This window comes from Hyperolius riggenbachi, chromosome 3, assembly GCF_040937935.1.
Source record: "Hyperolius riggenbachi isolate aHypRig1 chromosome 3, aHypRig1.pri, whole genome shotgun sequence".
In the NCBI taxonomy this organism is placed as follows: Eukaryota; Metazoa; Chordata; class Amphibia; order Anura; family Hyperoliidae; genus Hyperolius; species Hyperolius riggenbachi.
This window is the reverse complement of record NC_090648.1, coordinates 143,831,723-143,857,945: the sequence shown is the minus strand read 5'-3', so window position 1 is coordinate 143,857,945 and position 26,223 is coordinate 143,831,723. Positions and strand designations below refer to the sequence as shown.

Below are 26,223 nucleotides of genomic sequence, written 5' to 3'. Positions count from 1 at the left end.
ACAGCCTTAGTAAATGTATCCTAGTGGCTACTGTGATGGTGAGTGCCAGGCCCCTCAACCTGTAGGAGTAAATAACAAAGCATTTGGATATACAGTAAATTCTCTTTCTAGTAAACTTCAAAGGAACAGGAAAAGTGGTTTATTATATCTGAAATTGTCCTAGAAATGGCCCAGCATGCCCTAGTACATAAACTGCTGCAAAGGAGCAACTTTGTCCTCCCATTGGAGTAGTACAAACACTTGCACATTTGATGGACTACAAGGTTAAAGAGGAGCTGTTAGGTATAAGGTCTCAGAGAGAAAAAAAACACATATATCAGTAGCTAAATATTGGCTGTACTTACATTACATATGCATCTCACTGTCCACGTTTGGATTTCACAGAATTTTTATATAGTATTTGCAGAGATTGATGCTCATGACAGCTCATGGCAGGTTCCATGTTTGTCTGTCTTGTATGAAGCCAATTGTGATGTCATATCCTCCCTCACCCTGCTTCCTGATGGTTCGACTCACAAAAAAGATCCAGATCAAAGATCCTAAATGGTTCATGATCCGGACAACACAGAAGTGCAGTGAATATTAATTACCCAGGTGGCTAGGAACAATACCAGACTGGTGCAGTATACTCTAACAGAACATGTGCCCTGTGAACAGCACTTGATTTTTCAGAGCTGTGAGCTTGGCTGCAAGATACAGGCTGCTGTAACATGAGCCTGTAACTCCTCACTGTGAAAACAGCCTTAGGGCGGGGTAGTCAAATGAAGGGGAGGACCAGGGAGAAAAAGCAGCCCCAGAATGCTTTGCAGTATCATGCGGCCTGAAGACCTGCGGCCTCCTTAGGAGCTTGGGAATAAAGAGGCTTGCTATTAATCCAACAACAAAGTAAGAGAGATTTTTAACTTCAGTATTGCCTTTTTGGCTTCTTTCTAAACTGTTTAACACAGGAGAATAGAGGTTTAAATTAGCTTTTTTAGGCTGACCGTTACTCTTTAAGTATACCTTAGTGCTGCATAGCCAGGCTGGACAAATTGCTGGTACAGTATCCAGGGCTCCTTTAAAAATTGCAGCCATCACTGAATAGAGGCAGCCACTCTCCTCCTGTGAGCTCTGATACCTGTGTGGGTGAGACCTGCAGCACGTGTCCTGCAAAACTTTCTGCTCTCACTTGGGCCATTCATGAAGCCATCTTCAAAACACAGCCAATCATAATAAGCCACTCGCATCTGTTATGTTACCTCGGTGGGCGTGACTTACTACTCTCCTATCGACTCACCTTAGTTTTGCAGCGAGATGCCTGCTCTGATCTGCACTACTAGTGAAAGTAGCCTGTATTGTGCAGCAGACCATGGGTTTCACACTGACATATGATGCATGCTCTGCCCACTTTTTACTATATCCGGAGTCGGCGACACGTAGGGACCAGTGATGATCACCGGATGAAATCCAAATACGTTTTATTTGGATTTCATCCAGATAATTCAATCTCCTGTGCGGGTGGGTAGGGGGGGTTAATCTTACCCAGCAGGCGTCTTCATTGATCCGTCCCACGGCGTCTCCCTTGATGCGTTCCAAGCGCGTCACATGACTACAAACACTTCCTCCTTCAACTCAGATCACGTGACCGCGGCTTGGAACGCATGGTGGGAGGCGCTGAGGGTTGGATCAAAGAAGATGCCTGCTGGGTAAGATTAACCCACCCGCACAGGTGATTTAATTAGCAGGATGAAATCTGAATAAACCTATTCGGATTTTATCCGTATAAGTTTTTTTTGAGCATCCCTGGTAGGGGCTAACAAACGTGTTTACTATAACAGAAGTTTTATTATATCCAGGTTTACTATACCAGGTGTTGCTCCCTTAGCTATAAAATGGAGCATGGCCCGAGACCTGGAAAGATAGTTTTCTATACCAGAGTTTATTATAATGATAGTACCGTATATACTCGCAAGCAAGCTGACCCGCATATAAGCCAACCCCCCAACTTTTACCTGGAAAACCAGGAAAAAACGATTGACCCTCATATAAGCCGAGGGTAGGAAATGCTGTCTGTGTGATTCCCCCCAGTGTGTCCCAGTATAGCTAGTATTGTGCCCAGTATGGGTAGGTAGTGCCCCAGTATAGCTAGTATAGTGCTCAGTATAGCTAGTATAGTGCCCTGGATGGCTAGTATAGTGCCCCAGTATGGCTAGTATAGTGCCCAGTATAGCTAGTATAGTGCCCAGTGTAGGTAGTATAGTGCCCCAGTATAGCTAGTATAGTGTCCAGTATAGCTAGTATAGTGCCCAGTGTAGGTAGTATAGTGCCCAGTGTAGGTAGTATAGTGCCCCGTGTAGGTAGTATAGTGCCCCAGTATAGCTAGTATAGTGCCCAGTGTAGGTAGTATAGTGCCCAGTGTAGGTAGTATAGTGCCCCATTATAGCTAGTATAGTGCCCCGTGTAGGTAGTATAGTGCCCCAGTATAGCTAGTATAGTGCCCAGTGTAGGTAGTATAGTGCCCCATTATAGCTAGTATAGTGCCCAGTGTAGGTAGTATAGTGCACCCCCCGCTCCCCCCACGGCCGCCGCTGCTATTACCTTAGCTCGGCGCCGCTTCTATTCCCCTGTCCTGCTCGTAATCCACAACAGCGCGCCCCATGGCGGCTGCTGTGATGAGGGAGGAAGCCGTAGAGAGAGCGGCTTCCTGTAGCGGCGATGTGTATCGCCGTTACTATGGGAACCGCTCTCTCTCATTTCTATTCCATGACTCGCAAGCAAGCAGATCCCCCCCCCCAACTTTTGAACCACTTTTTGGGGGTCAAAAATTCGGCTTGCTTACGAGTATATACGGTATACTGTATACTGTATATGGGCCCCATCTCAGCCTTTGGGATATGTGTATCATACACTTATGCTTTAAAGCGGACCTAAACTCATAAGTCATCTCTGCTCTAAAAGCTACGCAACAGCATAATAACTTTTAAACAAAAAACATTTCTTTGTTTCACCTGATACAAATCCTAAAATAAATCTGCACTGTTTCTACTTCCTGATTCATGGAAGCAGACATATTGTCAACCTCTTGTGCTTTCAAATGGCCTTATTTGCCGTCTCTGCCATAGGCAATCATGTGACACGGGGGAGATCAGATTACAATTTGTGATTAGACGCAAATGAGGGGCAATTAAACAGGCTAAACTCTCTAAATACATACAGGGTGCATTTCTCTACGTATTTCTTCAGTCTTGTGTATATTATTGCTATTATAAAATGTGCTTTAACCACTAGCCGACCGCTCCACGCCAATTGGCATGAATGTGGTGGCAGCCCCAGGACCACTCCACGCTGATCGCTGTGAATGGCTTTCAATAGGGGCTAGCAGGAGCTCGCGTCTATGCGTGCGTATACTCTGCCAAAGGTCTCCTACTGAATTAGTGCTGGCTTACTGAACAGGCAGAGCCGAGATTCGAACCCTGGTCTCCTGTGTCAGAGGCAGAGCCCTTAACCATTACACCATCAGCCAACTGCTGTACAACGATGCGATCTAAGGCATCTAAGACTGACTGTTAAAAAAAAATAATATATATAACATAAATATTTATAAAAAAAAGCGAAACAAAAAACACTGGGGGAGCGATCAGACTCCACCAACAGAGAGCTCTGTTCGTGAGGAGAAAACACACACACACGCACCCACGCACGCACCCACGCACGCACACACATACACATATACACATACACACATATACACATATACACATACACATATACACATACACATACACATATACACATACACATATACACATACACATATACACATACACATATACACATACACATATACACATACACATACACACATACACATACACACACACACACACACACTTACAGTGGCTTGCAAAAGTATTCGGCCCCCTTGAAGTTTTCCACATTTTGTCATATTACTGCCACAAACATGAATCCATTTTATTGGAATTCCACGTGAAAGACCAACACAAAGTGGTGTACACATGAGAAGTGGAACGAAAATCATACATGATTCCAAACATTTTTTACAAATAAATAACTGCAAAGTGGTATGTGAATAATTATTCGGCCCCCTTTGATCTGAGTGCAGTCAGTTGCCTATTGACATTGCCTGATGAGTGCTAATGACTAAATAGAGTGCACCTGTGTGTAATCTAATGTCAGTACAAATACAGCTGCTCTGTGAGGGCCTCAGAGGTTGTCTAAGAGAATATTGGGAGCAACAACACCGTGAAGTCCAAAGAGCACACCAGACAGGTCAGGAATCAAGTTATTGAGAAATTTAAAGAAGGCTTAGGCTACAAAAAGATTTCCAAAGCCTTGAACATCCCACGGAGCACTGTTCAAGTGATCATTCAAAAATGGAAGGAGTATGGCACAACTGTGAACCTACCAAGACAAGGCCATCCAGCTAAACTCACAGGCCGAACAAGGAGAGCGCTGATCAGAAATGCAGTCAAGAGGCCCATGGTGACTCTGGACGAGCTGCAGAGATCTACAGCTCAGGTGGGAGACTCTGTCCATAGGACAACTATTAGTCATGCACTGTACAAAGTTGGCCTTTATGGAAGAGTGGCAAGAAGAAAGGCATTGTTAACAGAAAGCATAAGAAGTCCCGTTTGCAGTTTGCCACAAGCCATGTGGGGGACACAGCAACCATGTGGAAGAAGGCTCTCTGGTCAGATGAGACCAAAATGGAACGTTTTGGCCAAAATGCAAAACGCTATGTGTGGCGGAAAACTAACACTGCACATCACTCTGAACACACCATCCCCACTGTCAAATGTGGTGGCAGCATCATGCTCGGGGGGTGGATCTCTTCAGCAGGGACAGGGAAGCTGGTCAGAGTTGATGGGAAGATGGATGGAGCTAAATACAGGGCAAACTTGGAAGAAAACCTCTTGGAGACTGCAAAAGACTTGAGACTGGGGCGGAGGTTCACCTTCCAGCAGGACAATGACCCTAAACATAAAGCCAGGGCAACAATGGAATGGTTTAAAACAAAACATATCTGTGTTAGAATGGCCCAGTCAAAGTCCAGATCTAAATCCAATCGAGAATCAGTGGCAAGATCTGAAAACTGCTGTTCACAAACGCTGTCCATCTAATCTGACTGAGCTGGAGCTGTTTTGCAAAGAAGAATGGGCAAGGATTTCAGTCTCTAGATGTGCAAAGCTGGTAGAGACATACCCTAAAAGACTGGCAGCTGTAATTGCAGCAAAAGGTGGTTCTACAAAGTATTGACTCAGGGGGCCGAATAATTACGCACACCCCACTTTGCAGTTATTTATTTGTAAAAAATGTTTGGAATGATGTATGATTTTCGATCCACTTCTCACATGTACACCACTTTGTATTGGTCTTTCACGTGGAATTCCAATAACATTGATTCATGTTTGTGGCAGTAATGTGACAAAATGTGGAAAACTTCAAGGGGGCCGAATACTTTTGCAACACACACACACACACACACACACACACACACACACACACACACACACACACACACACACACACACACACACACACACACACACACACACACACACACACACACACACACACACACACACACACACACACACACACACACACACACACACACACACACACACACCTTCAGTAAAGTTTGGTATATTTATTGGTAACTCAGAAAATAAGGTGTTGTTTGCCCTTTTTACTATATTATTGCTATTATAAAATGTGCTTTAAAGATTTTGAAACTGACCCAAGAATTTCTCTCTCAGACCCAATGTTGGACCTTGATATTCGAGAACTTGCCAGCCTCACCTCCGGGGAAGGAGACCTGGAGAACTTTGGGCGACTTTTCTCTAAGCTTCAGGAGATGAAAGGTATGAAGAGTCGTGAGGACAAATGGAGAGGTGAAAACCTTGTGACTGTTCAGACTTCATGTATGTTCAGGAAAATAGGCAATATAGCATGTTTACCCCCCCCCCCCCCCTTTTTTTTTCAAAATAACTCAACTGCCTCCCAAACGATCAGTGCTACCTGCCTACCACAGTGAGAGTTCTTTCAGATTGTAGCCAAACTCATAACCGATCAGTGCACTGCCCCTACTGCTATAAGAGTTCTGCCGGAGTGTAGCCAAACTCGCACCTGATCAGTGCACCTTCCCTACCGCTATAAGAGTTCTGCCAGAGTGTAGCCAAACTCACCACCAATCAGTGCTCCTTCCCTACCGCTATAAGAGTTCTGCCAGAGTGTAGCCAAACTCACCACCAATCGGTGCTCCTTCCCTACCGCTATAAGAGTTCTGCCAGAGTGTAGCCAAACTCACCACCAATCAGTGCTCCTTCCCAACCGCTATGAGAGTTCTGCCAGAGTGTAGCCAAACTCACCACCTCTCCGTGCTCCTTCCCTACCACTACAGTGGGATGCGAACGTTTGGGCAACCTTGTTAATCGTCATGATTTTCATGTATAAATCGTTGGTTGTTACGATAAAAAATGTTATATATATCACTGATTCCTGGACATTGGTCTCCAGAATCTGCTGATACTGAGTGGAATCCATGTGTTCCTCAACTTTAACAAGATTACCAGTCCCTGCACTGGCCACACCGCCCCACAGCATGATGGAACCACCACCATATTTTACTGTAGGTAGCAGGTGTTTTTCTTGGAATTCTGTGTTTTTTTTTCCTCCATGCATAACGCCCCTTGTTATGCCCAAATAACTAAATTTTAGTTTCATCAGTCCACAGCACCTTCTTCCAAAATGAAGCTGGCTTGTCCAAATGTGCTTTAGCATACCTCAAGCGGCTCTGTTTGTGCTGTGGGTGGAGAAAAGGCTTCCTCTGCATCACTCTCGCATACAGCATTTCCTATGTAAAGTGTGCTAAATGGTTGAACGATGCACAGCGACTCCATCTGCAGCAAGATGATATTGTAGGTCTTTGGTGCTGGTCTGTGGGTTGAGTCTGACTGTTCTCACCATTCGTTGCTTCTGTCTAGCCGAGATTTTTTTTGGTCTGCACTTCGAGCCTTAACTTGAACTGAACCTGTGGTCTTCCATTTCCTCAATATGTTCCTAACTGTGGAAACAGACAGCTGAAATCTTTGAGATAGCTTTCTGTATCCTTCCCCCTAAGCCACGATGGTGAACAATCTTTGTCTTCAGGTCATTTGAGAGTTGTTTTAAGATCCCCATGTTGCTACTCTTCAGAGAAAATTAAAAGAGAAGGGAAACTTACAATTGATCCCCTTAAATAATCTTTCTCATAATTGGATTCACCTGTGTATGTAAGTCAGGGGTCACTGAGCTTACCAAGCCAATTTGAGTAACAATAATTAGTTCTAAAGGTTTTGGAATCCATAAAATGACAAATATATGCACCTGCCTAATTTTATTTAGACAGTTATTGCACACTTTCTGTAAATCCAATAAACGTCATTTCACTTCTCAAATATCACTGTGTGTCTCCTATATGATATATTTAACTGACATTTTTTTATCGTAACAACCAACGATTTATACAGGAAAATCATGACTATTAACAAGGTTGCCCAAACTTTTGCATCCCACTGTATAAGAGTTTTGCCAGAGGGTAAACTCACATCCGATCAGTGCTCCTTCCCTGCCACTATAAGGCCTCTTGCACACTGCAAGTGATTCCGATTCAGATTCCGCTTTTTAATCAGTTTTTACATCCGATTCCGATTTGCAGTGTGCAGGGAGCAAACTGCAAATCGGAATCTGAATCGGATGTAAAAACTGATTAAAAAGCGGAATCTGAATCGGAATCACTTGCAGTGTGCAAGAGGCATAAGAGTTTGGTCAGAGTGTAGCTAAACTCACAAGCAATCAGTGCTACCTCCCTACCGCTCTAAGAAGTCTGCCAGAGTGTAGCCAAACTCGCAACCGATCATTTTCCATTCCTACAAGTTGAGACAAATAACATTTACATTGCGCTTTTCTCCTTGCATACTCAAAGCGCTTGCACTGCAGTGATAGGGAGTCTAGCCCCAGGACTCCTTACTGAATAGGTGCTGGCTGCAGGAAAATCCAAGATTTGAACCTAGGTCGCCAGTGTCGGAGCCCCTAACCATTACACAATCCACCACTGTAAGAGTTTGGCCAAACTCAGAACCGATCTATCCTCCGTCCCTAGCTCTATATGAGATCGGCTACGGTGTATGTGACGGCAAAGTGCCTGTGCCCAGACTAACCTTCCCAGCTCCCCATAGCTGCACATTTGAATGGTTGTCTATGGGACTGCTGAGTTGAGACCGTCACCCTCATGAGATGGTGAGAAATGCTAGGAGAGGATGCTGCCCTTGTCAGCTCACAGTCAAATATCCTCATAGTTACATAGTTTGGTTGTAAAAAAAAGAGATCAGTCAATCAAGTTCTCAGATTTTTATTCTTCAGCATGCCCAAAGTCGTTTACACAGCCCAGGGTGTAATTAATGTTTTACCTTTGTATTTCATGACTCTCATGTGGCAAATCATTTCAGAATATGACTCCTAACCATAAATGCTGCTGATGCACCACAGTGCAGCCAATGTGAACAATAACACTCGGCTATACTTCTCAAAAATATCCTCAGTGTTGTTTTGTTGGTCAGACATGTTTTCCATTCTCTTGTTTCTGTAGATAAAGCTGCTACGTTGCCTCATGAACAAAGAAAATTGCACGCAGAAAAGGTAATTTATTTAGATAACATTTATTAGCCCAAAAGCACTGCACTGCCACTATTGGCTGAACCATGCTGATTAATATGACTAAGGCCCAGTTCACATCTGCAAAATGAGCCAAAAGCAGAGGTGCCCACACTTTTTTGGCTTGTGAGCTACTTTAAAAAAAATTAGCAAGTCAAAATGATCTACCTGTGTACAATTTTAGGAGCACAATTATATATACAGAATGGAAAATGTAGTGGGGTCGGGATCTACCATGAAGTCCGCGATCTGCCTAATGCGCACACCTTGCCAAAAGGATCCGGTGAGCGGATACGGTCTCCGCTTCACCGGATCCGGATGGCTCAGTCCGTGGCTCGGTTCGCATATGAAAACGGATCTGATCAATGATTGATCAGATTCGTTTTCACTCGGCATATGCATACCTAATCTTCTGCAGCAGCGGGCGGTAGAGGGTTCCTCCTCTTCCGATGTGACTACACAGCGCGTCATGTAGTCACATGACACGGAAGCCTCTACCGCCCTTCTGCTACGGAAGATTAGGTATGTATAAACCCTCCCTAGCCCACCCGCCTGGCTGCTGCACCCTTCCCTCACCCTCCCGTCGCTAGATTCGCTTTGGCCCATGCCCCCATCCCCCGCAGAACGGTCTGTTTCTTCACTGCTGTGAAGAAACGTTCCGTTTCCCATTGCCCCCAATGCTGCTGCATTTTTGTCCGAACCGTTCTGCAAAATTAGGGCCTGCAGCAATTTTTAGGTCCGGGGACCGGAACGTATCCGTACCAACGGACGCATGTGAATGGATCCATAGGTTAACATTGGATCCATCAGGGCTGTGGAGTCGGAGTCGTGGAGTCGGAGTCGTGCAATTTTGGGTGCCTGGAGTCGGAGTCGGGAAAAAATGCACCGACTCCGACTCCTAATGAATTTGTAACTGTAATTAAAATAGAAAATATGATAAAATGTTCTATTTCTCAGATAATAGTCATTAAAAATAATGTATATATACACTATATATACAGTAATAGCTGTGCTTAGTCCACAAAAATGAATTAAACCAATCAAAATTAGTTACTTGTGCTGCTTCAATAAAGCAGTCCCCGTATTTTTAAGGTCAGATATACATATCTGATTGTGACTGTATATATGATGTGTACACAGGAATCTCTTATATATACTAAATAACATCTATGCTGTAAGAATAAAGCCTGATGTGTAGCTGTGTCACTAATAGAGATGGTCAACGAGATGGAAATAATTCTGCATTGATGCTGATTTATGCAAATGTATGCACTCCCTTTGCTGATGAAATCAAATAATTTGATATGTTGTTAAAATTTGGTTTGGTGACTACAAATTAAAGGGTAACTGAGACGGATGAAAAGTAAAGTTTTATACATACCTGGGGCTTCCTCCAGCCCCCTTCAGGCTAATCAGTCCCTCGCTGTTTTGAGTTTTTTTTTCTCACTAAATAATAAAAACCATCATTTAAAACTGCATTTTGTGTTCAATTATGTTATCTTTGACTAATAGTTAACGGTTTTTGATGAGCAGAAACATTTAAGTGTGACAAACATGCAAAAGAATAAGAAATCAGGAAGGGGGCAAATAGTTTTTCACATCACTGTTTATCGGGGTTTTTTTTTTTTAATAACACTACATAATTCTGTCAAGACCACCCAGATCTTCTGCTATGAGTCCTGGTAATTCAGCCAGTCAGCGCTGTCCGGCCGCATGCCGCTCCCACAGCCAGGAACATTCTGCACCTGCGCAATAGTGCTGCACAGGTGTAGTATGCTCCTTGCGGCGGAGTGTGTGCATGTGCACTACGCCCGACTGGCTCAAGTACCTGGACTCATAGCAGAAGATCCTGGTGGTGGAGGAGGACAACGAGGGACTGATTATCCTGAAGGCGGCTGGAGGAAGCCCCAGGTATGTATAAAGCTTTAATTTCATCTGTCTCAGGTTTACTTTGTTACACAGTAGTACTATACTCTACATATGCACTCCCCACAGAGCTGCAGGGAATCCACTGAGAATGCTGTGCACCTTGAACACAGGTGTTGTCTGTTTACAATCTCCTCATTCCCCTGCAGAGTACCTGCACATCATTCTTACATGTACCCACACTTACATTGCCTAGGGCCTGATGGATGTTCTTTGTCCCGGTTTGTACCTTTTACAAGTACTCTTACCAAGGACTAGTTTTAGTCTAAAGGGAATAAATATAGTAGTCTACATATCCTTCTCACTTCAGTTGTCTTGTAAAATTCCTAAGCGTTGGCAGTTAAGAGACAAATTTCATGTTACATACTTTTAATCAACAAAATTGTAATATGCAAATTAGAGTCGGAGTCGAGGAGTCGGTGGAATCCTAAACTGAGGAGTCGGAGTCGGTGGATTTTTGGACCGACTCCACAGCCCTGGGATCCATTCACATCTGTTCAGTTTGTACAGTATACTTTCCGGTTGCGTTTCGGAAAAAAACTCTGTGAACCGGGCCTTACACTTACATGTTGCTGACACATTTAATTGCAGCACTTTATTGAGTACAATGAACGAGTCATATCGCTTAAAGCAAACCTGAAGTGAAAATAAACTTATGATATAATGAATTGTATGTGTAGCACGGCTAAAAAAAATAGAACATCAGTAGTAAAGAAAATAATCTTACATTGTTTTCCAGTACAGGAAGAGTAAAGAAACTTTAGTTGTTATCTATGCACAAGAGCTACTCTGAGCTATTCAACTCGCTGGATCAAAAACGGTCCTATTTTCTGAAGCACTTAAAGCAGACCTGAACTCAGAACTTCCTCTCTGCCCTAAAAGATAGGCACCAGCATAACTTTTAAAGAAAAACATTTATTTGTTACAGCTGATACAAATCCTAAAATCTCCAGTGTTTCTAATTTCTGCTTTCATGGAAGCAGACATATTGTTTGCATCATGTACTTTTTAAATGAGCTTATCTCTGCCATGGCAGTCAGTTGCAGTTGTGATTAGTCACAGGTGAGGGGAGATTACAGGCTAAACTCTCTGAATACATACAGGTTGCATTTCTCTGTTTTCTTTCTGTCCTGTGCAAAAGTTCAGGCCCTCTTTAAACAGTCAAGAAACAGTGAGAGACAATTTGCGATAAGGTTATACTGCAAAAGAGTTCAAAGGGTCGTTAGCTCTTGTCTGTTTTACAGCTTAAAACACAGTGTGCGTTTTGTAAACTGCAAATATGACAGAATTATGTAGTGTTATTAAAAAAAAAAAAACCCCGATAAACAGTGATGTGAAAAACTATTTGCCCCCTTCCTGATTTCTTATTCTTTTGCATGTTTGTCACACTTAAATGTTTCTGCTCATCAAAAACCGTTAACTATTAGTCAAAGATAAGATAATTGAACACAAAATGCAGTTTTAAATGATGGTTTTTATTATTTAGTGAGAAAAAAAACTCAAAACCTACATGACCCTGTGTGAAAAAGAAATTGCCCCCTGAACCTAATAACTGGTTGGGCCACCCTTAGCAGCAATAACTGCAATCAAGCGTTTGTGATAACTTGCAACGAGTCTTTTACAGCGCTCTGGAGGAATTTGCAGAATTGTTGTAGTTCAACTTTACTTGAGGGTTTTCTAGCATGAACCGCCTTTTTAAGGTCATACCACAACAGCTCAATAGGATTCAGGTCAGGACTTTGACTAGGCCACTCCAAAGTCTTCATTTTGTTTTTCTTCAGCCATTCAGAGATGGATTTGCTGGTGTGTTTTGGGTCATTGTCCTGCTGCAGCACCCAAGATCGCTTCAGCTTGAGTTGACAAACAGATGGCCGGACATTCTCCTTCAGGATTTTTTGGTAGACAGTAGAATTCATGGTTCCATCTATCACAGCAAGCCTTCCAGGTCCTGAAGCAGCAAAACAACCCCAGACCATCACACTACCACCACCATATTTTACTGTTGGTATGATGTTCTTTTGCTGAAATGCTGTGTTACTTCTACGCCAGATGTAACGGGAAACGCACCTTCCAAAAAGTTCTACTTTTGTCTCGTCGGTCCACAAGGTATTTTCCCAAAAGTCTTGGCAATCATTGAGATGTTTTTTTTAGCAAAATTGAGACGAGCCTTAATGTTCTTTTTGCTTAAAAGTGGTTTGCGCCTTGGATATCTGCCATGCAGCCGTTTTTGCCCAGTCTCTTTCTTATGGTGGAGTCGTGAACACTGACCTTAATTGAGGCAAGTGAGGCCTGCAGTTCTTTAGATGTTGTCCTGGGGTCTTTTGTGGCCTCTCGGAGGAGTTTTCTCTGCGCTCTTGGGGTAATTTTGGTCGGCCGGCCACTCCTGGGAAGGTTCATCACTGTTCCATGTTTTTGCCATTTGTGGATAATGGCTCTCACTGTGGTTCGCTGGAGTCCCAAAGCTTTAGAAATGGCTTTATAACCTTTACCAGACTGATAGCTCTCAATTACTTTTGTTCTCATTTGTTCCTGAATTTCTTTGGATCTTGACACGATGTCTAGCTTTTGAGGTGCTTTTGGTCTACTTCTCTGTGTCAGATAGCTCCTATTTAAGTGATTTTTGATTGAAACAGGTGTGGCAGTAATCAGGCCTGGGGGTGACTACAGAAATTGAATGTGATAAACCACAGTTAAGTTATTTTTTTTAACAAGGGGGGCAATCACTTTTTCACACAGGGCCATGTAGATTTGGAGGTTTTTTTCGCACTAAATAATAAAAACCATCATTTAAAACTGCATTTTGTGTTCAATTATGTTATCTTTGACTAATCGTTAACGGTTTTTGATGAGCAGAAACATTTAAGTGAGACAAACATGCAAAAGAATAAGATTCAGGAAGTTTTGATTCACATCTTTCTGTAGCCCTGCCCTGCCAATATATAAAATTGCACACTGATGATAGGGACTTTCTTTTTTAACAGATTCTTAAAAAAAAGGGTGTGATGTTCAAATATGTGCATTTTCGCAGTGTAACCTTCACATTTGGACTGGTAATTCCGGTAACTGAAATGTTTGCTATTGGCAACAAGCACAGCCTGATAAACGAGGCCTTGCGTAGCATTGTTCATCATCTTCAGACTTGCAAAGGATTTCTCTCACTTTTGCCTTCAAGTTTTCCATTCATTTATTTTCCAGTAGTACTTACAAAATGCTGTAGTGAGCCACAGTGGTAGTAGGGCCCATCAGTATGGCCAGATATAGTGAAAATGGTTAGGCTACACATGAATGGTATGATATACAATGTTGGGAGGGATGCTTTAGCATTTCATTTTATGTTCTGCTTATTTTTTTTCTTCCAGGTTGCCAAAGCATTCTGGATGGCCATCGGGGGAGATCGGGATGAGATTGAAGGCATTTCCTCAGATGATGACAATTGATGTGTGTGTGTGTAAGCGCAGTAAAGGTGGCCACACACCATACAATTTTTTTAAATATCTGTTCAATTGAAGAATTGCAATCAATTTTTGTGACTGATTGTAACATTTCAAAAATATGACCAATGTACCACACACCTATGTTCAATTTTTCCCCAATTATGATAAAACTGATTGGAAACTCTGAGAAAATTGCCAGGGTATGTATATTAATAAACTGACAATCTAACACACACCATACAATCTTTAGAAGGATTGGAGAAAAATATCTGGCATTCCAGATCGATAAAAATCAAAGAAAACAGGAAATCCGATCAGATTTTTCAGTCGAATGGGAAAAAAAAGCTTTCGATTTTTTTTTCGGGAGATCCAATCGTTTTTATCAAATTGCCGTAAAATCGGATCATTTTATTGTATCATGTGTGGCCACCTTAAGGCTGATATAAGAAAACTGGAGCAAATGAAAATTTAAAGAGACTGTACAGCAAAAAAAAAATTCCCCCAATCTTCTTTTCAAATAAAGTTATAATTACCTCCAGGGTCTGTTTCCTCACTCACTCCCCAAGTCCCTGTATGCGCCGACTGCCAGCACTTAGCCCCGCCCCTTTCAAAGAAATGTTGTAGCACTCCTGTGGTATTCTATCTCGGATAAAGAGAGTGCCAAAGGAAGTCGGCGTATTCAGGGACATGGGGAAGTGAGTAAGAGGAAACAGACCCTGGAGGTGATTATAACTTTATCTGATAAGAAGATCGGGGGGAAAAAAATGTTAATTTTTTTTCACAGTGTAGTCTCTTTAAACCGTTGTCCAAAGCAACCAATCAGATTTCTCTTTGATATCCAACTAAAAAGAAGCACCCAATAGGAGAAAAAAAACTGGTTTTTCTTTTGCTGTTTTTTAATGGGAAGGTAAGTGTTGCTTACTTCCTACTTTTATCCCCCCCCCCCCCCCCCCCCTCCAGAATTAAAGATAATTTTATCTCGCACACTAGACGTGTTTTGCAGGCAAATGTCCTTCTTCCTCTGGTCTTTTTGTGCTGATTTGCTAAACTTAGCCCTAGCTGGAGTGCCTCATCTTTCACTTTGGGGATCTTAAGCTTGTGATGCCGGAATCAGAATGTCTTGTAGAAGATAAGGGTCCGATGAATCCATGAATGCTGTGTAGCAGCTACAGCCCGCTGTTTCGGGTTAAGTGCCCTTTTACAACAGTATGCGGCTTTATAAAAGGGCACTTAACCCGAAGCAGCAGGCTGTAGCTGTTTCGGTGGTGCGGACGCTTATCTACAAGAGCTATTCCAACCCTGTTGGTACAAGGGGTGGGTCACTGCACACCCGCCGAAGATTGCCAAGGTGCTGTTCCAATTCTTCAAAAACTGGAATCAGAATGTCAGACTAGTAGCTGTGTGCAGCTGCATCTTATTGCTCAGTTTCTATCCATCAGCCTCAGTATTAGTTCTGCAGGGATGCCAGTCACTTATTTTTGGTATCCCAGAGTCCCATTCTGCTGCTGTTTCTGCGGTGTATCCAAGTCTGACTAAATTCTTTTATACTGCCAGCACACTTCTAGTAATCCTATGTTTGTTAGGTATCCAAACACTTATGTATTTATTAGAGGATAATAAATCTTTATATTCATTACAACATCTGAGTCATTTTGAAGTTGTGGAATGTGGCGCCAGTTATCAGGAATTACTACAGTACTGTAGGATTTAAAAAACTAAGAGGGGGTCTGCTTTAGAAGGGCCATGCCATGAATAAGATGATATATATGCTAGGGATTGCCTTCAGAATGACCCATGGCATGACTAAGGTGTTATATACAGGGGTTTGCAAAAGTATTCGGCCCCCTTGAAGTTTTCCACATTTTGTCATATTACTGCCACAAACATGAATCAATTTTATTGGAATGACACGTGAAAGACCAATACAAAGTGTTGTACACGTGAGAAGTGGAACGAAAATCATACCTGATTCCAAACTTTTTTTTTTACAAATAACTGCAAAGTGGGGTGTGCGTAATTATTCAACCCCCTTTTGTCTGAGTGCAGTCAGTTGCCCATAGACATTGCCTGATGAGTGGTAATGACTAAATAGAGTGCACCTGTGTGTAATCTAATGTCAGTACAAATACAGCTACTCTGTGACAGCCTCAGAGGTTGTCTAAGGGCCCTTTTCCACTGTTTGCGCTGGCCGAATCGTAAAGTCACAAACCGCTAGCGATTTTACAATCGCTACGGTTTGCTTTTTAACATAGGAATTGCGGTAGGTCATTTCCACTACCGCGATTCGTTTTTGACGGGAACGCGAACCGCGGCGGAGCGATATTTGCCGCGATTTTGCTATGCAGTGCATAGCATAGGGAAATCGGCGGAATTGCGATTCAGCAATCGCTAGCGTTCAGCGTGAACTCTAGCGACTGCTAGTGGAAAAGGGCCCTTAGAGAATATTGGGAGCAACAACACCATGAAGTCCAAAGAACACACCAGCCAGGTCAGGGATAAAGTTATTGAGAAATTTAAAGCAGGCTTGGGCTACAAAAAGATTTCCAAAGCCTTGAACATCCCACGGAGCACTGTTTAAGCGATCATTTAGAAATGGAAGGAGTATGGCACAACTGCAAACCTACCAAGACAGGGCTGTCCATCTAAACTCACAGTCCGAACAAGGAGAGAGCTGATCAGAAATGCAGTCAAGAGGCCCAAGGTGACTCTGAACGAGCTGCAGAGATCTACAGCTCAGGGGTGGGAATCTGTCCATAGGACAACTATTAGTCGTGCACTGTACAAAGTTGGCCTTTATGGAAGAGTGGCAAGAAAAAAGCCATTGTTAACAGAAAAGCATAAGAAGTCCTGTTTGCAGTTTGCCACAAGCCATGTGGGGGACACGGCAAACATGTGGAAGAAGGCGCTCTGGTCAGATGAGACCAAAATGGAACTTTTTGGCCAAAATGCAAAACGCTATGTGTGGCGGAAAACTAACACTGCACATCACTCTGAACACACCATCCCCACTGTCAAATATGGTGATGGCAGCATCATGCTCTGGGGGTGCTTCTCTTTAGCAGGGACAGGGAAGCTGGTCAAAGTTGATGGGAAGATAGATGGAGCCAAATACAGGGCAAACTTGGAAGAAAACCTCTTGGAGTCTGCAAAAGACTTGAGACTGGGGCAGAGGTTCACCTTGCAGCAGGACAACAACCCTAAACATAAAGCCAGGGCAACAATGGAATGGTTTAAAACAAAACATATCCATGTGTTAGAATGGCCCAGTCAAAGTCCAGATCTAAATCCAATCGAGAATCTGTGGCAAGATCTGAAAACTGCTGTTCACAAACGCTGTCCATTTAATCTGACTGAGCTGGAGCTGTTTTGCAAAGAAGAATGGGCAAGGATTTCAGTCTTAAATGTGCAAAGCTGGTAGAGACATATCGTAAAAGACAGGCAGCTGTAATTGCAGCAAAAGGTGGTCCTACAAAGTATTTATGCACACCCCACTTTGCAAAAGGTGGTTCTACAAAGTATTTATGCACACCCCACTTTGCAGTTATTTTTTTTTTTAAATGCTTGCAATCATGTATGATTTTTATTCCACTTCTCACATGTACACCACTTTGTATTGGTCTTTTCACGTGGAATCCCAATAAAATTGATTCATGTTTGTGGCAGTAATATGACAAAATGTGGAAAACTTCAAGGGGGCAATACTTTTGCAAACCACTGTATGCTAGGGATAGCCTTCAGAAGGCCCATGGCATGACCAAGGTGGTATATATGCTAGGGATCCCCTTCAGTAGGCCCATGACATGATTAAGGTGGTATATATGCTGGGGGGTCCACTTCAGTAGGCCCATGACATGACTAAGGTGGTATATATGCTGGGGTTCCATTTCTGAAGGGCACATGTCATGAATAGGGTGGTGTATATGCTGGGGATGCTTTTCAGAAGGTCCATGGCATGAATAGGGTGGTATAAATGCTGGGGATCCTCTTCAGTATGCCTATGGCATGACTAAGGTGGTATATATGCTGGGCGTCCACTTCAGAAGGGCGCATGGCATGAATAGAGTGGTTTCTATGTTGGGGTCCACTTCAGAAGGCCCACGGCATGACTAAGGTAGTATATATGCTGGGGATCCCCTTCAGAAGATTCATGGCATTGTAGTGTATTAGCTGGCAGCAGAAATATGCCAAACATTTGTACAGAATATGAAGCCCTTTTTCCTGAAGTGCTTATTAAGAAAGTGTTAGGCAGAAATATTTTTAAATCTGTTATAATAAAAGAAAACACTTGCCAATTATATCTCCATCAATTGAATCTGTTATCTATTACTCCAAAAATGAGCTATTGGAAAGAATGATATCACCGCTGTGTATTTCATTAGCGAATCCACAGAGATCAGCAGACTTTATTTATGAGCTTGTGTCTCCCCCAGCAGCTCCCAGCCATCAGTGTCTGATAATCCTTCTTGGGGAAGCTTCCCAAGACTTTCCACAATTGCTCTCCCAGTTTGGGGGTCTTGTTTTATTTTAAAGTGTTACTCATGCTATGATGTCACTGGAAAGAGGAACATTCACTGATGATGAAGACAGCTTCCAGCACGATGTGGCTCCGGCTTCTTCTGGCATGTCGACTTGCAGCTCTGAATTCAGCACTTTTATGACTAGGGGCTTGGAAGCAGGACATGGAAAAAATTAAATGGCAAGCATTAAAGGGTAAATTGGGAGAGAGGTTTGTTGGCCACGATGAGAATTGTAATCATGCGGTTCTGCCTTCAATGAATGAGTAACCATCTTTTGAATTGTCTTCAGAGGAGGGGAAGAGCGGTGCTGTGAGATGTGTGGTATTAAACATGCTGCACAGAAATTATTCCACCACATTATAATAGGGCATGCTGCGTCACAGCCGCTTCAAGCAGGAGAACGCTCATTAGGAGAAAATTGCAAATAAGCTTTCAGTATATCAGTAAAGTGGAACACCAGCTAAAACTCTTGTGTAAGATTTTAACAGATAATACAATGGGGAGAGAGGTTAGTGTTAGGCGATAAGGTAGCGGTGAGGGAGGTTAGTGTTAGGCCAGGGGTTCTCAAACTGGGTGCCACGGCACCCTAGTGCGCCTCGGGCACCTTCCAGGGGTGCCTCTGCGTGTATCCCCATTCTTTGTGCAATGTCATCAGGTAGTGCAACCGCACATTGTTATACATTGCTGGTGCATTACCCCCCCCCCCCCCCCTCCCGTTTAGTCCAGGCAGCCATGGTTGAAGTTGGACATTAGAAGAATCGGGGTGGAGTGACGGATCCGTGCAGACCTTGGCCTGGATAGGTAAGGAAATGTTAGTTCAGTTAATGGGGGTCACTTACAATCTGGAGTGGGTGCTGAGGTGATGCTGCATAACTAAAGGGGGTGTTACTAGCTGTAGTTCCCATGTGGGCAAATGTCTGTGATCTACAAGAATGACCCTTATCCTTATGTTCATTCAGGGGGATGCTGCATAATGGGGGGGTCACTGACAATTTGGAGAGGGTAATGCTGCCTAACATGGTGGTCACTGACTATTTGGAGGGGGGTTGCTGTCGGAGTTGGGGGTGGGGCAGGCATTGACTACTTGGAGGGGGGGATGCCACCTAGTAAGGGTCATAATTGCATTTCGTTAGGTGTTTTTGCTGAGTGGTGCCTTGAAAAAAATTCAAAGCCATCATTCGGGGCATTCTCACCCCCAAAAATGTTTGAGAAACACTGCGTTAGGCGATAAGGTAGATCTAGAGATCACTTACGTGTTTATACAGTTAGCATCTGATATAAGAATCTATGTTCTACACCAGGGGTGTCGAACTCAATCACGTAAGGGGCAAAAACCTAAAACATAGTCTAAGTTGTGGGCCAAATTGTTTATCAGGATTTACCATTTGTTGAACAGTCTCAAACTAAGTGGCGTGACTATAGTGACCGTGGGGGCCTGCTCCTCCCCCTCCTGCATAGTAGCGCAGTGGAGCAATTTAATATTTTACCTTTTCCAGCTCTGCTTCAGGTCTCTGATTTTCCTGACAGCCACACTTGCTATGCTGCATACCTCTGGCTCTTGAGGCATGTCATGTGATCGTGCTATGCTGCATACCTCTGGCTCCTGAGGCATGTCATGTGATCATACTATGCTGCATACCTCTGGCTCCTGAGGCATGTAATGTGATCGGGAAAAGAGGTATGCAGCTTAGAGCGGGTGACTTTCTTTAAGAGATGTTGTTAGGGGGAGCGGGGTGGATTGGGGTGTGCGCGTGTTATTTTGTTGGGGGGGGGGCTGGCTGTGGATTATTGCTGTAGCTCAGATCAAACTGACAATGTTTCCGCCAGAAACAATGTCGCCAGTATGCTCCTATGGATGGGAAAGCAGTGTGCTGTTCTGTTACTGTTTACAATATTGCACGTTTGAAGCTCGGGAGCACTATATAAAATGGCAAGGAGAGCCACATTCGGCATGTGGGCCTTGTGTTTGACCCCTGCGTTCCTACACCTTTACATTCATGCTCTATATCCAGTAAACAGAAGCTATAAGGAAAGAGTTTATTTACATTCACAATCGGAGATTTACATAAAGAAGGAGACATAACGTGAGTGGGGGAAATGGTAAATGTAGCTAAAGTAATGCACTTATTCATTTTGAATAACCCCACATATATTCAGAATATTTCCCTTATTGGTTACTGTGATTGGCTGATGCAGATAAAGTTCAGCGAATCAGAACCCGGAGTGTACTTTGGGGGTATGTAAATATACATGTATATTATGGGTATATCTTAATAATTCATCAGACATATACAAGTGAAACAGACAGGCAACAAAAAGGGGTGTGTTTTCCCAGAAATGCACAAAACATATTTTCATATATGGATTAAAAAGAAACTGGAAGGTGAATTCTATTTGTAATGAAAGCTTACAATCATCCTGTTCTCACATGCTACAAGGGTAGAAAACACCTCATCCGGGCTACTATTCCACTGGCCACCAGCCAGCCTTCACTACACACTATGACAGCAAGTGCATCGCAGAATAGGGAGCACTCCCTGTCGTCATAGCAGCCCGACAAACACTTGTGGAAACAGCTGGCTTTCCTCTGGAGAGAGCTACACAAGAGGACATTTCACTGGCTTTCTCTGTAATGAAATATACAGAGCCGAAATAATGTCTTCTGTTACATACTAGGTCTAAAGTAAAGACAAGGCGACCCTGTGATCTCAGATCAAGATCCAGACAACTGAAACCGGTACAACTGAGCAGTGATGAGGGTGGCCACACAAAGGCAGATAACAGTCAAGGATGGGCTTTAGGGATGAGCGTTCCGTACTGAATGAGAATGAAAGTTTGAAACACAGTAGATCGTGGAGGTGTGTTGTGTTTATCTCACCCTTGATGTTGCCTCAAGCTCTGCCCTCCACAGTGCAATCCAGATCTCCAGCTACTTTCAGCTGTGAAGAAGTATTTAGAGCTGGAACCACGATGGACGGCAGCGCACAAAGGTGGCATCTTAGGTGAAGTTAACCCCCGCTGTGCTTCAAACGCTTGTTCTGTTCCAAACCATTCATTCGGAACAGCGTTTCAGTGCATCTCATCCCTAGTGGGCTTCACTCTGGTCACTTCTTCCCGTATTTAGCTAGTGTAAGAACCTTCTTCACTTTTCCAAAAAAAGGAATTGCAGATGTTTACAGGGATTTCCCAGCAATGTATATCAATCTGTACATGTGACAGTGAGCATTACCACTACTGGGAAGTCTGTATCTCTTGTTTGTTAGGACCACTATGAGAAGTAGTACTCAGCTCTGTTATAGGACTTGCTGCATATGGCCACCCTCAGTCTTACCATCAAGCATGAGGACCTACAAATGAAAGCAATGCCCAACATGTCACTGGAAGGTTGTGAGTCTGGACTTCTATTCTCCTGCGATCTGACAGACAGCTTGCCTGTAGTGTAAAGCAGGCATAGGAACTACTAGGCATGGCTCTGCTCACCTGTTGCACTTTCAGAACAGGAGAGGTTGTGTAGCCACAATCCATCATCCAGACACGCTGGAACAAGTCTAACCAGGAGGTGGCAGCGCTGCAGGTCAGAGCAACCACTCTTCACTCATTAATGAGATGTACCTGTGTAACAGCAGGCTTCATGGTCAGGCGGGAATACAATGAGAAACACACAAACACTTCAGCATGAAAAGCATTTCTCCAGTTGTCTGATCAGCATGAAAGCAGTTTTACCCACTTTTCACATAATGCTGCTGTGTGGCATACGGTCTGGACACTTGCCACACTAGTACGATATACAGACCGAAGTATAGAATAACTCTATAAAACAAACCGGGCAAGACATAAAAAGAAGAGTTTTGAATCAGGACTGGCCACTGGTGTGGCAGAGATTTGGCATGGTAAAGGCATTATCACCTATCTGTGCAGAAAGATCCCAGCCAAGGTCATAAAAGATAAGAACTTGGTGGTAGTAAAAAAAACTGTACCCTGTATCGTAAAATATGACTCTTCTTTACACTGAGTTTCAGTGACTTGTTACGGTAAAGTTCTGTTGCTTCTCAGCACTGTTTTTGTAGTTTATTGTGGTTCTGTGCTTTGTATTATCTATAATAGCAGAGAAGGACAGCAGCTTTTTCTGTTTCATGGTAATGCTGGGAGGCAGGTAATGCACAAGGTACATATACCGAGTGTTCCAGTTCCATGTACTGTCCTTACACAGTTCCCACAGTAGAGACTCTGTGTAGCAGCATCCCATGCTCTCTGGTGGTCATCACCAGTAATGGGATGTGCAGCTGCTGTGCTTTGTGTGGACTGTTCAGAAGAAGGATTCTCCAGGTCTGTGAAACCATGTGACCTGGACACGATGCTCTACGATACACTGGAGCAGCGAATGCTTGGAGAGCCCATCTGTGTCAGAACTTTATCAAGCCATTGCAGCGGTCCATTTAGATGCAGCTCAATCCAACAGGGTGTGCTGGTCACAGTCTGACGCCTGTGGAGACGGAAATGAATTGTAAAAAAAAAGCTACTGATAACAGATCATTAAAACTTAAAAATTATATTTAAAAACGTCATATCCAATATTTGTAAAAAACTGACCTATTAAACAGAACTTTACAGACTACATACAATTTATCCATATCTACTCTCAGAGGACCCCAGATCCTCCCACACCTCCATCCCACATCCTCCCATACCCTTGGGTCAGTTTTGGGAGAAGCCAACTAATCTACTCACTCCAACCTGAATTATCACAAATTCTTTCTGTTTTAAGAAAGCAAACTTTTGTTTTTAATATGCAACAAAAGTACACAAATGGGATATCAACTGATGCCAATCAATTGTACACCTCTCACCCTAAGGAAGGTACACTAGTATGGGAAATATTAATAGGGGAGCCATGAACTATGAATATGCAAAATTTATTATACCAATAGTTGGTATAATACATTTTGCATATTCATAGTTCATGGCTCCCCTATTAATATTCCTCATACTAATCTACCAATATGTCTCATAATTGTGAGAAGTGGACACCTACTTGGGGAGAACATACAACCTCCATGCAGATAAACTCCTTTGTGCTCGAATTTTTGATGTATTCTTAATAAAAGATATTTTTGGCAGTTTAACAGCAGTTACTGGTGTGTTGGGTTGTTTGGAAGATTCTTCAACAAGCCCTTGTAGAAAAGGTTTGCCGGGTCCCATCGCTGGAGGCGAGGGGGTCAGCCTCTGGATTATCCACTTCCCTCTATTGAGGCAAGTCTCTAAATGGGGCATGCTGTTCTGACCTCATCCACACTTGAGGATAACTATATCTGCCATAAGATAATGCAGTAAAAACCAGAAAAGAGAAAACTATACAGCCATACTCAGAAAATGCAGCTTTCTGTAGCCTACTATTTACTATTAGAAAGGTCCATGTTAGGCTGGGCTCACACAAGAGCTCAGCCACAAACAGAACAGTCACAGCAGATCCGATGAATGATTCACTGTGACTGTCCCATTGTTCTTATGGTGTTCATTTTAATGGACAGCAAGAGAGATCTCCAGAGTCTCTCCGTTGCTCAGTACTTTAAAATATAATACTTTACTAGAAAAATTAATCAAAGAAAAGTTCTGGACAGAGAATACCAAACGTACCACAATGATCTAACCAGAGCATGATGTGCAAACCTCTGATGCAATCAGTGAACGGAAGGATTGAGAGGGGCAGGGGGATCTTCCAGTACTAGCGTAAGAATTTCCACTCTTTCCATTTTTGGCACTCTCACCAGCAGAACAGGATTCCGGCATCCACAGAGGAGCCCCTACCATGCCTGTCCGTTTTTCAGTTAGAAAGCATTGGTGAGAACGGATGTAGTCCCTCTCTGTGGGCTTTCATTGATTCTGTGGGCTTATGTAGCGTGTGGTGTCTAGAAAAGTCGTGCAGGTCAGTTTACATCCGGCTACCTTAACAGATGCATTAAAAACAGCCATATCTGAATAGGCCCTATAGACAACATTGGATCCGTGATGTCATGTTCATTTAGCTGTTGATTTCCTTTGCAGAAAATGGCACGATTTTGTTTCGATTATGAACCCAGTCTTAGTGCTGCAGGAATCATATCAGACCGGACCCAAAATCAGTAAACTACCATCCCATTAATTTAGTCTTTAAGGCAATAACCATAATAAGCACCTCCTCTTGCATTCATGTATACCAAGATTTCTCACGTGCTTCACTCCTCCCCTGGAATCCCCTGCCACAACACATCCGTCACTCTCCAACCTTTAAAATCTTTAAATGCTCCCTGAAAACTCATTTTTTTACGACAAGCATGCACTTTAACTTGTTCCCCCTATTCCTTTAGGGCTCTCTCACGTTTTCGTGTCTTACAATTTATTTATTTTGAGTCTTGCAATTTGTTATACATTATTCATCATATTACTTTTGTCACTGTATTTACCAATTCTGTATTTTGTACCAATTCTGTATTTTGTATATTGGTGTACAACACTGTCTGTATCGATTTGAACCCCAAAGTTTGTTTTTTACTGCATACAGCACCATGGAATTTGCTGGGGCTTTATAAATCAATAATCTTAATCTAAACTAAAAGAGTTTGACTGCAGAGTTTTCTGTGTTTCTCAGAAGTTCTCTATGTAAGCGTCATACATGAACACTAATCCTTAAAGTGAGTAAGAGGTGAAATCACCAAAAACCTATGACAAGACTGCCCTATAATCAGCTCATCAGTTTTAACATGAGAGTCTTATGAAAGCGAACTCTGCAGAGACTTTTCCGAGCTCTGTCACTGAATGGGTTAAGGATGGAAGAAGTTGCTGAAATGTGAGCGAGAAACCTCAGGATCAGTAATGAGGCTGCCAAACAGAGGCACATCTGGGTTCCATTAGCTCCCCTGGCTCTCAGCCAGCACTGAAACTGGCTGTCAAGTGTGGAGGATGAGATTTAACCCATGATACTCAAAATCACTGTGTTCCACTAGCCACAGCAGGCCACAGAGCACCCTGGAATTAAGCAGTTAACCACTTAAATGGTCACTGAACATCTGGAAGCCAGCAGGCAAAGCTGGGATCTGTTGCGGGTGTCTGCTGCTCCCACAATAGCAGAATGTTACACTCTGGCAGCCAGTTTGTGTTACACCCTCCTCATAATGACATGTGTCACAGAATCGTCGCCTCCCCAGACACTCAAATCGCACTCTGAATAGCCACAACCAAACATCGGTAAGCCCCCAGAAAGGCTGCGTCCCCCAATCAGTGAATACAGGAGGTTGGAGGGGCTGAAAAAATAAATATACAGCTCTGTTGGCACCCCGTGCACTCTCTGCGCTTAGGAGTTTGGAAATATGAGTATTACAGTGACCCTGTAATAGGTCACTCCCTCCCCAATCTGGCAGTAAGGCTGTATAGTATGTATACAGCCTTACTACTTTAGCAGCACTGGCTTCTTTCACAAATGGACTTGACAATTATCAACATACCCCCTCCTCCTGTGACATCCACCTAGCCTCAGTACTGGCACGGAGGCTAAGTGATGTCACCAGGAGGGGTGAGGCTGGCATAGGAGTGGCATAGTAAGAATAGGTGGCGGTATGGCAAGGAGCAAGTGAAAGCGTACTAGGGCTTGTGGATCTGGAAGTCTAGCTAAACATTGG

At 43.1% G+C, this 26,223-nt stretch overlaps 2 protein-coding genes across 3 annotated transcripts in view; one reads left to right on the top strand and one right to left on the bottom strand.

Annotated features, from left to right (window-relative positions):
- Nucleotides 1-15,693, top strand: part of AAGAB (alpha and gamma adaptin binding protein) — a 52,678-nt gene extending 36,985 nt beyond the window's left edge. Inside the window, exons 8-10 of one of the 2 annotated variants that reach the window (XM_068275036.1) lie at nt 5,760-5,864; nt 8,630-8,679; nt 13,980-15,693. In XM_068275036.1, the coding sequence (XP_068131137.1) occupies nt 5,760-5,864; nt 8,630-8,679; nt 13,980-14,057 (233 nt within the window). In that variant the 3' untranslated portion in view covers nt 14,058-15,693. Of the gene's footprint in view, nt 1-5,759; nt 5,895-8,629; nt 8,680-13,979 lie in introns of both variants that reach the window. The other variant, XM_068275035.1, reaches the window with a different exon arrangement.
- Nucleotides 15,694-20,594: 4,901 nt separating this feature from the next.
- Nucleotides 20,595-26,223, bottom strand: part of SMAD3 (SMAD family member 3) — a 181,266-nt gene continuing 175,637 nt past the window's right edge. Inside the window, exon 9 of the mRNA XM_068275031.1 lies at nt 20,595-23,054. Within this exon, the coding sequence (XP_068131132.1) occupies nt 22,931-23,054 (124 nt within the window). The 3' untranslated portion in view covers nt 20,595-22,930. The remainder of the gene's footprint in view (nt 23,055-26,223) is intronic.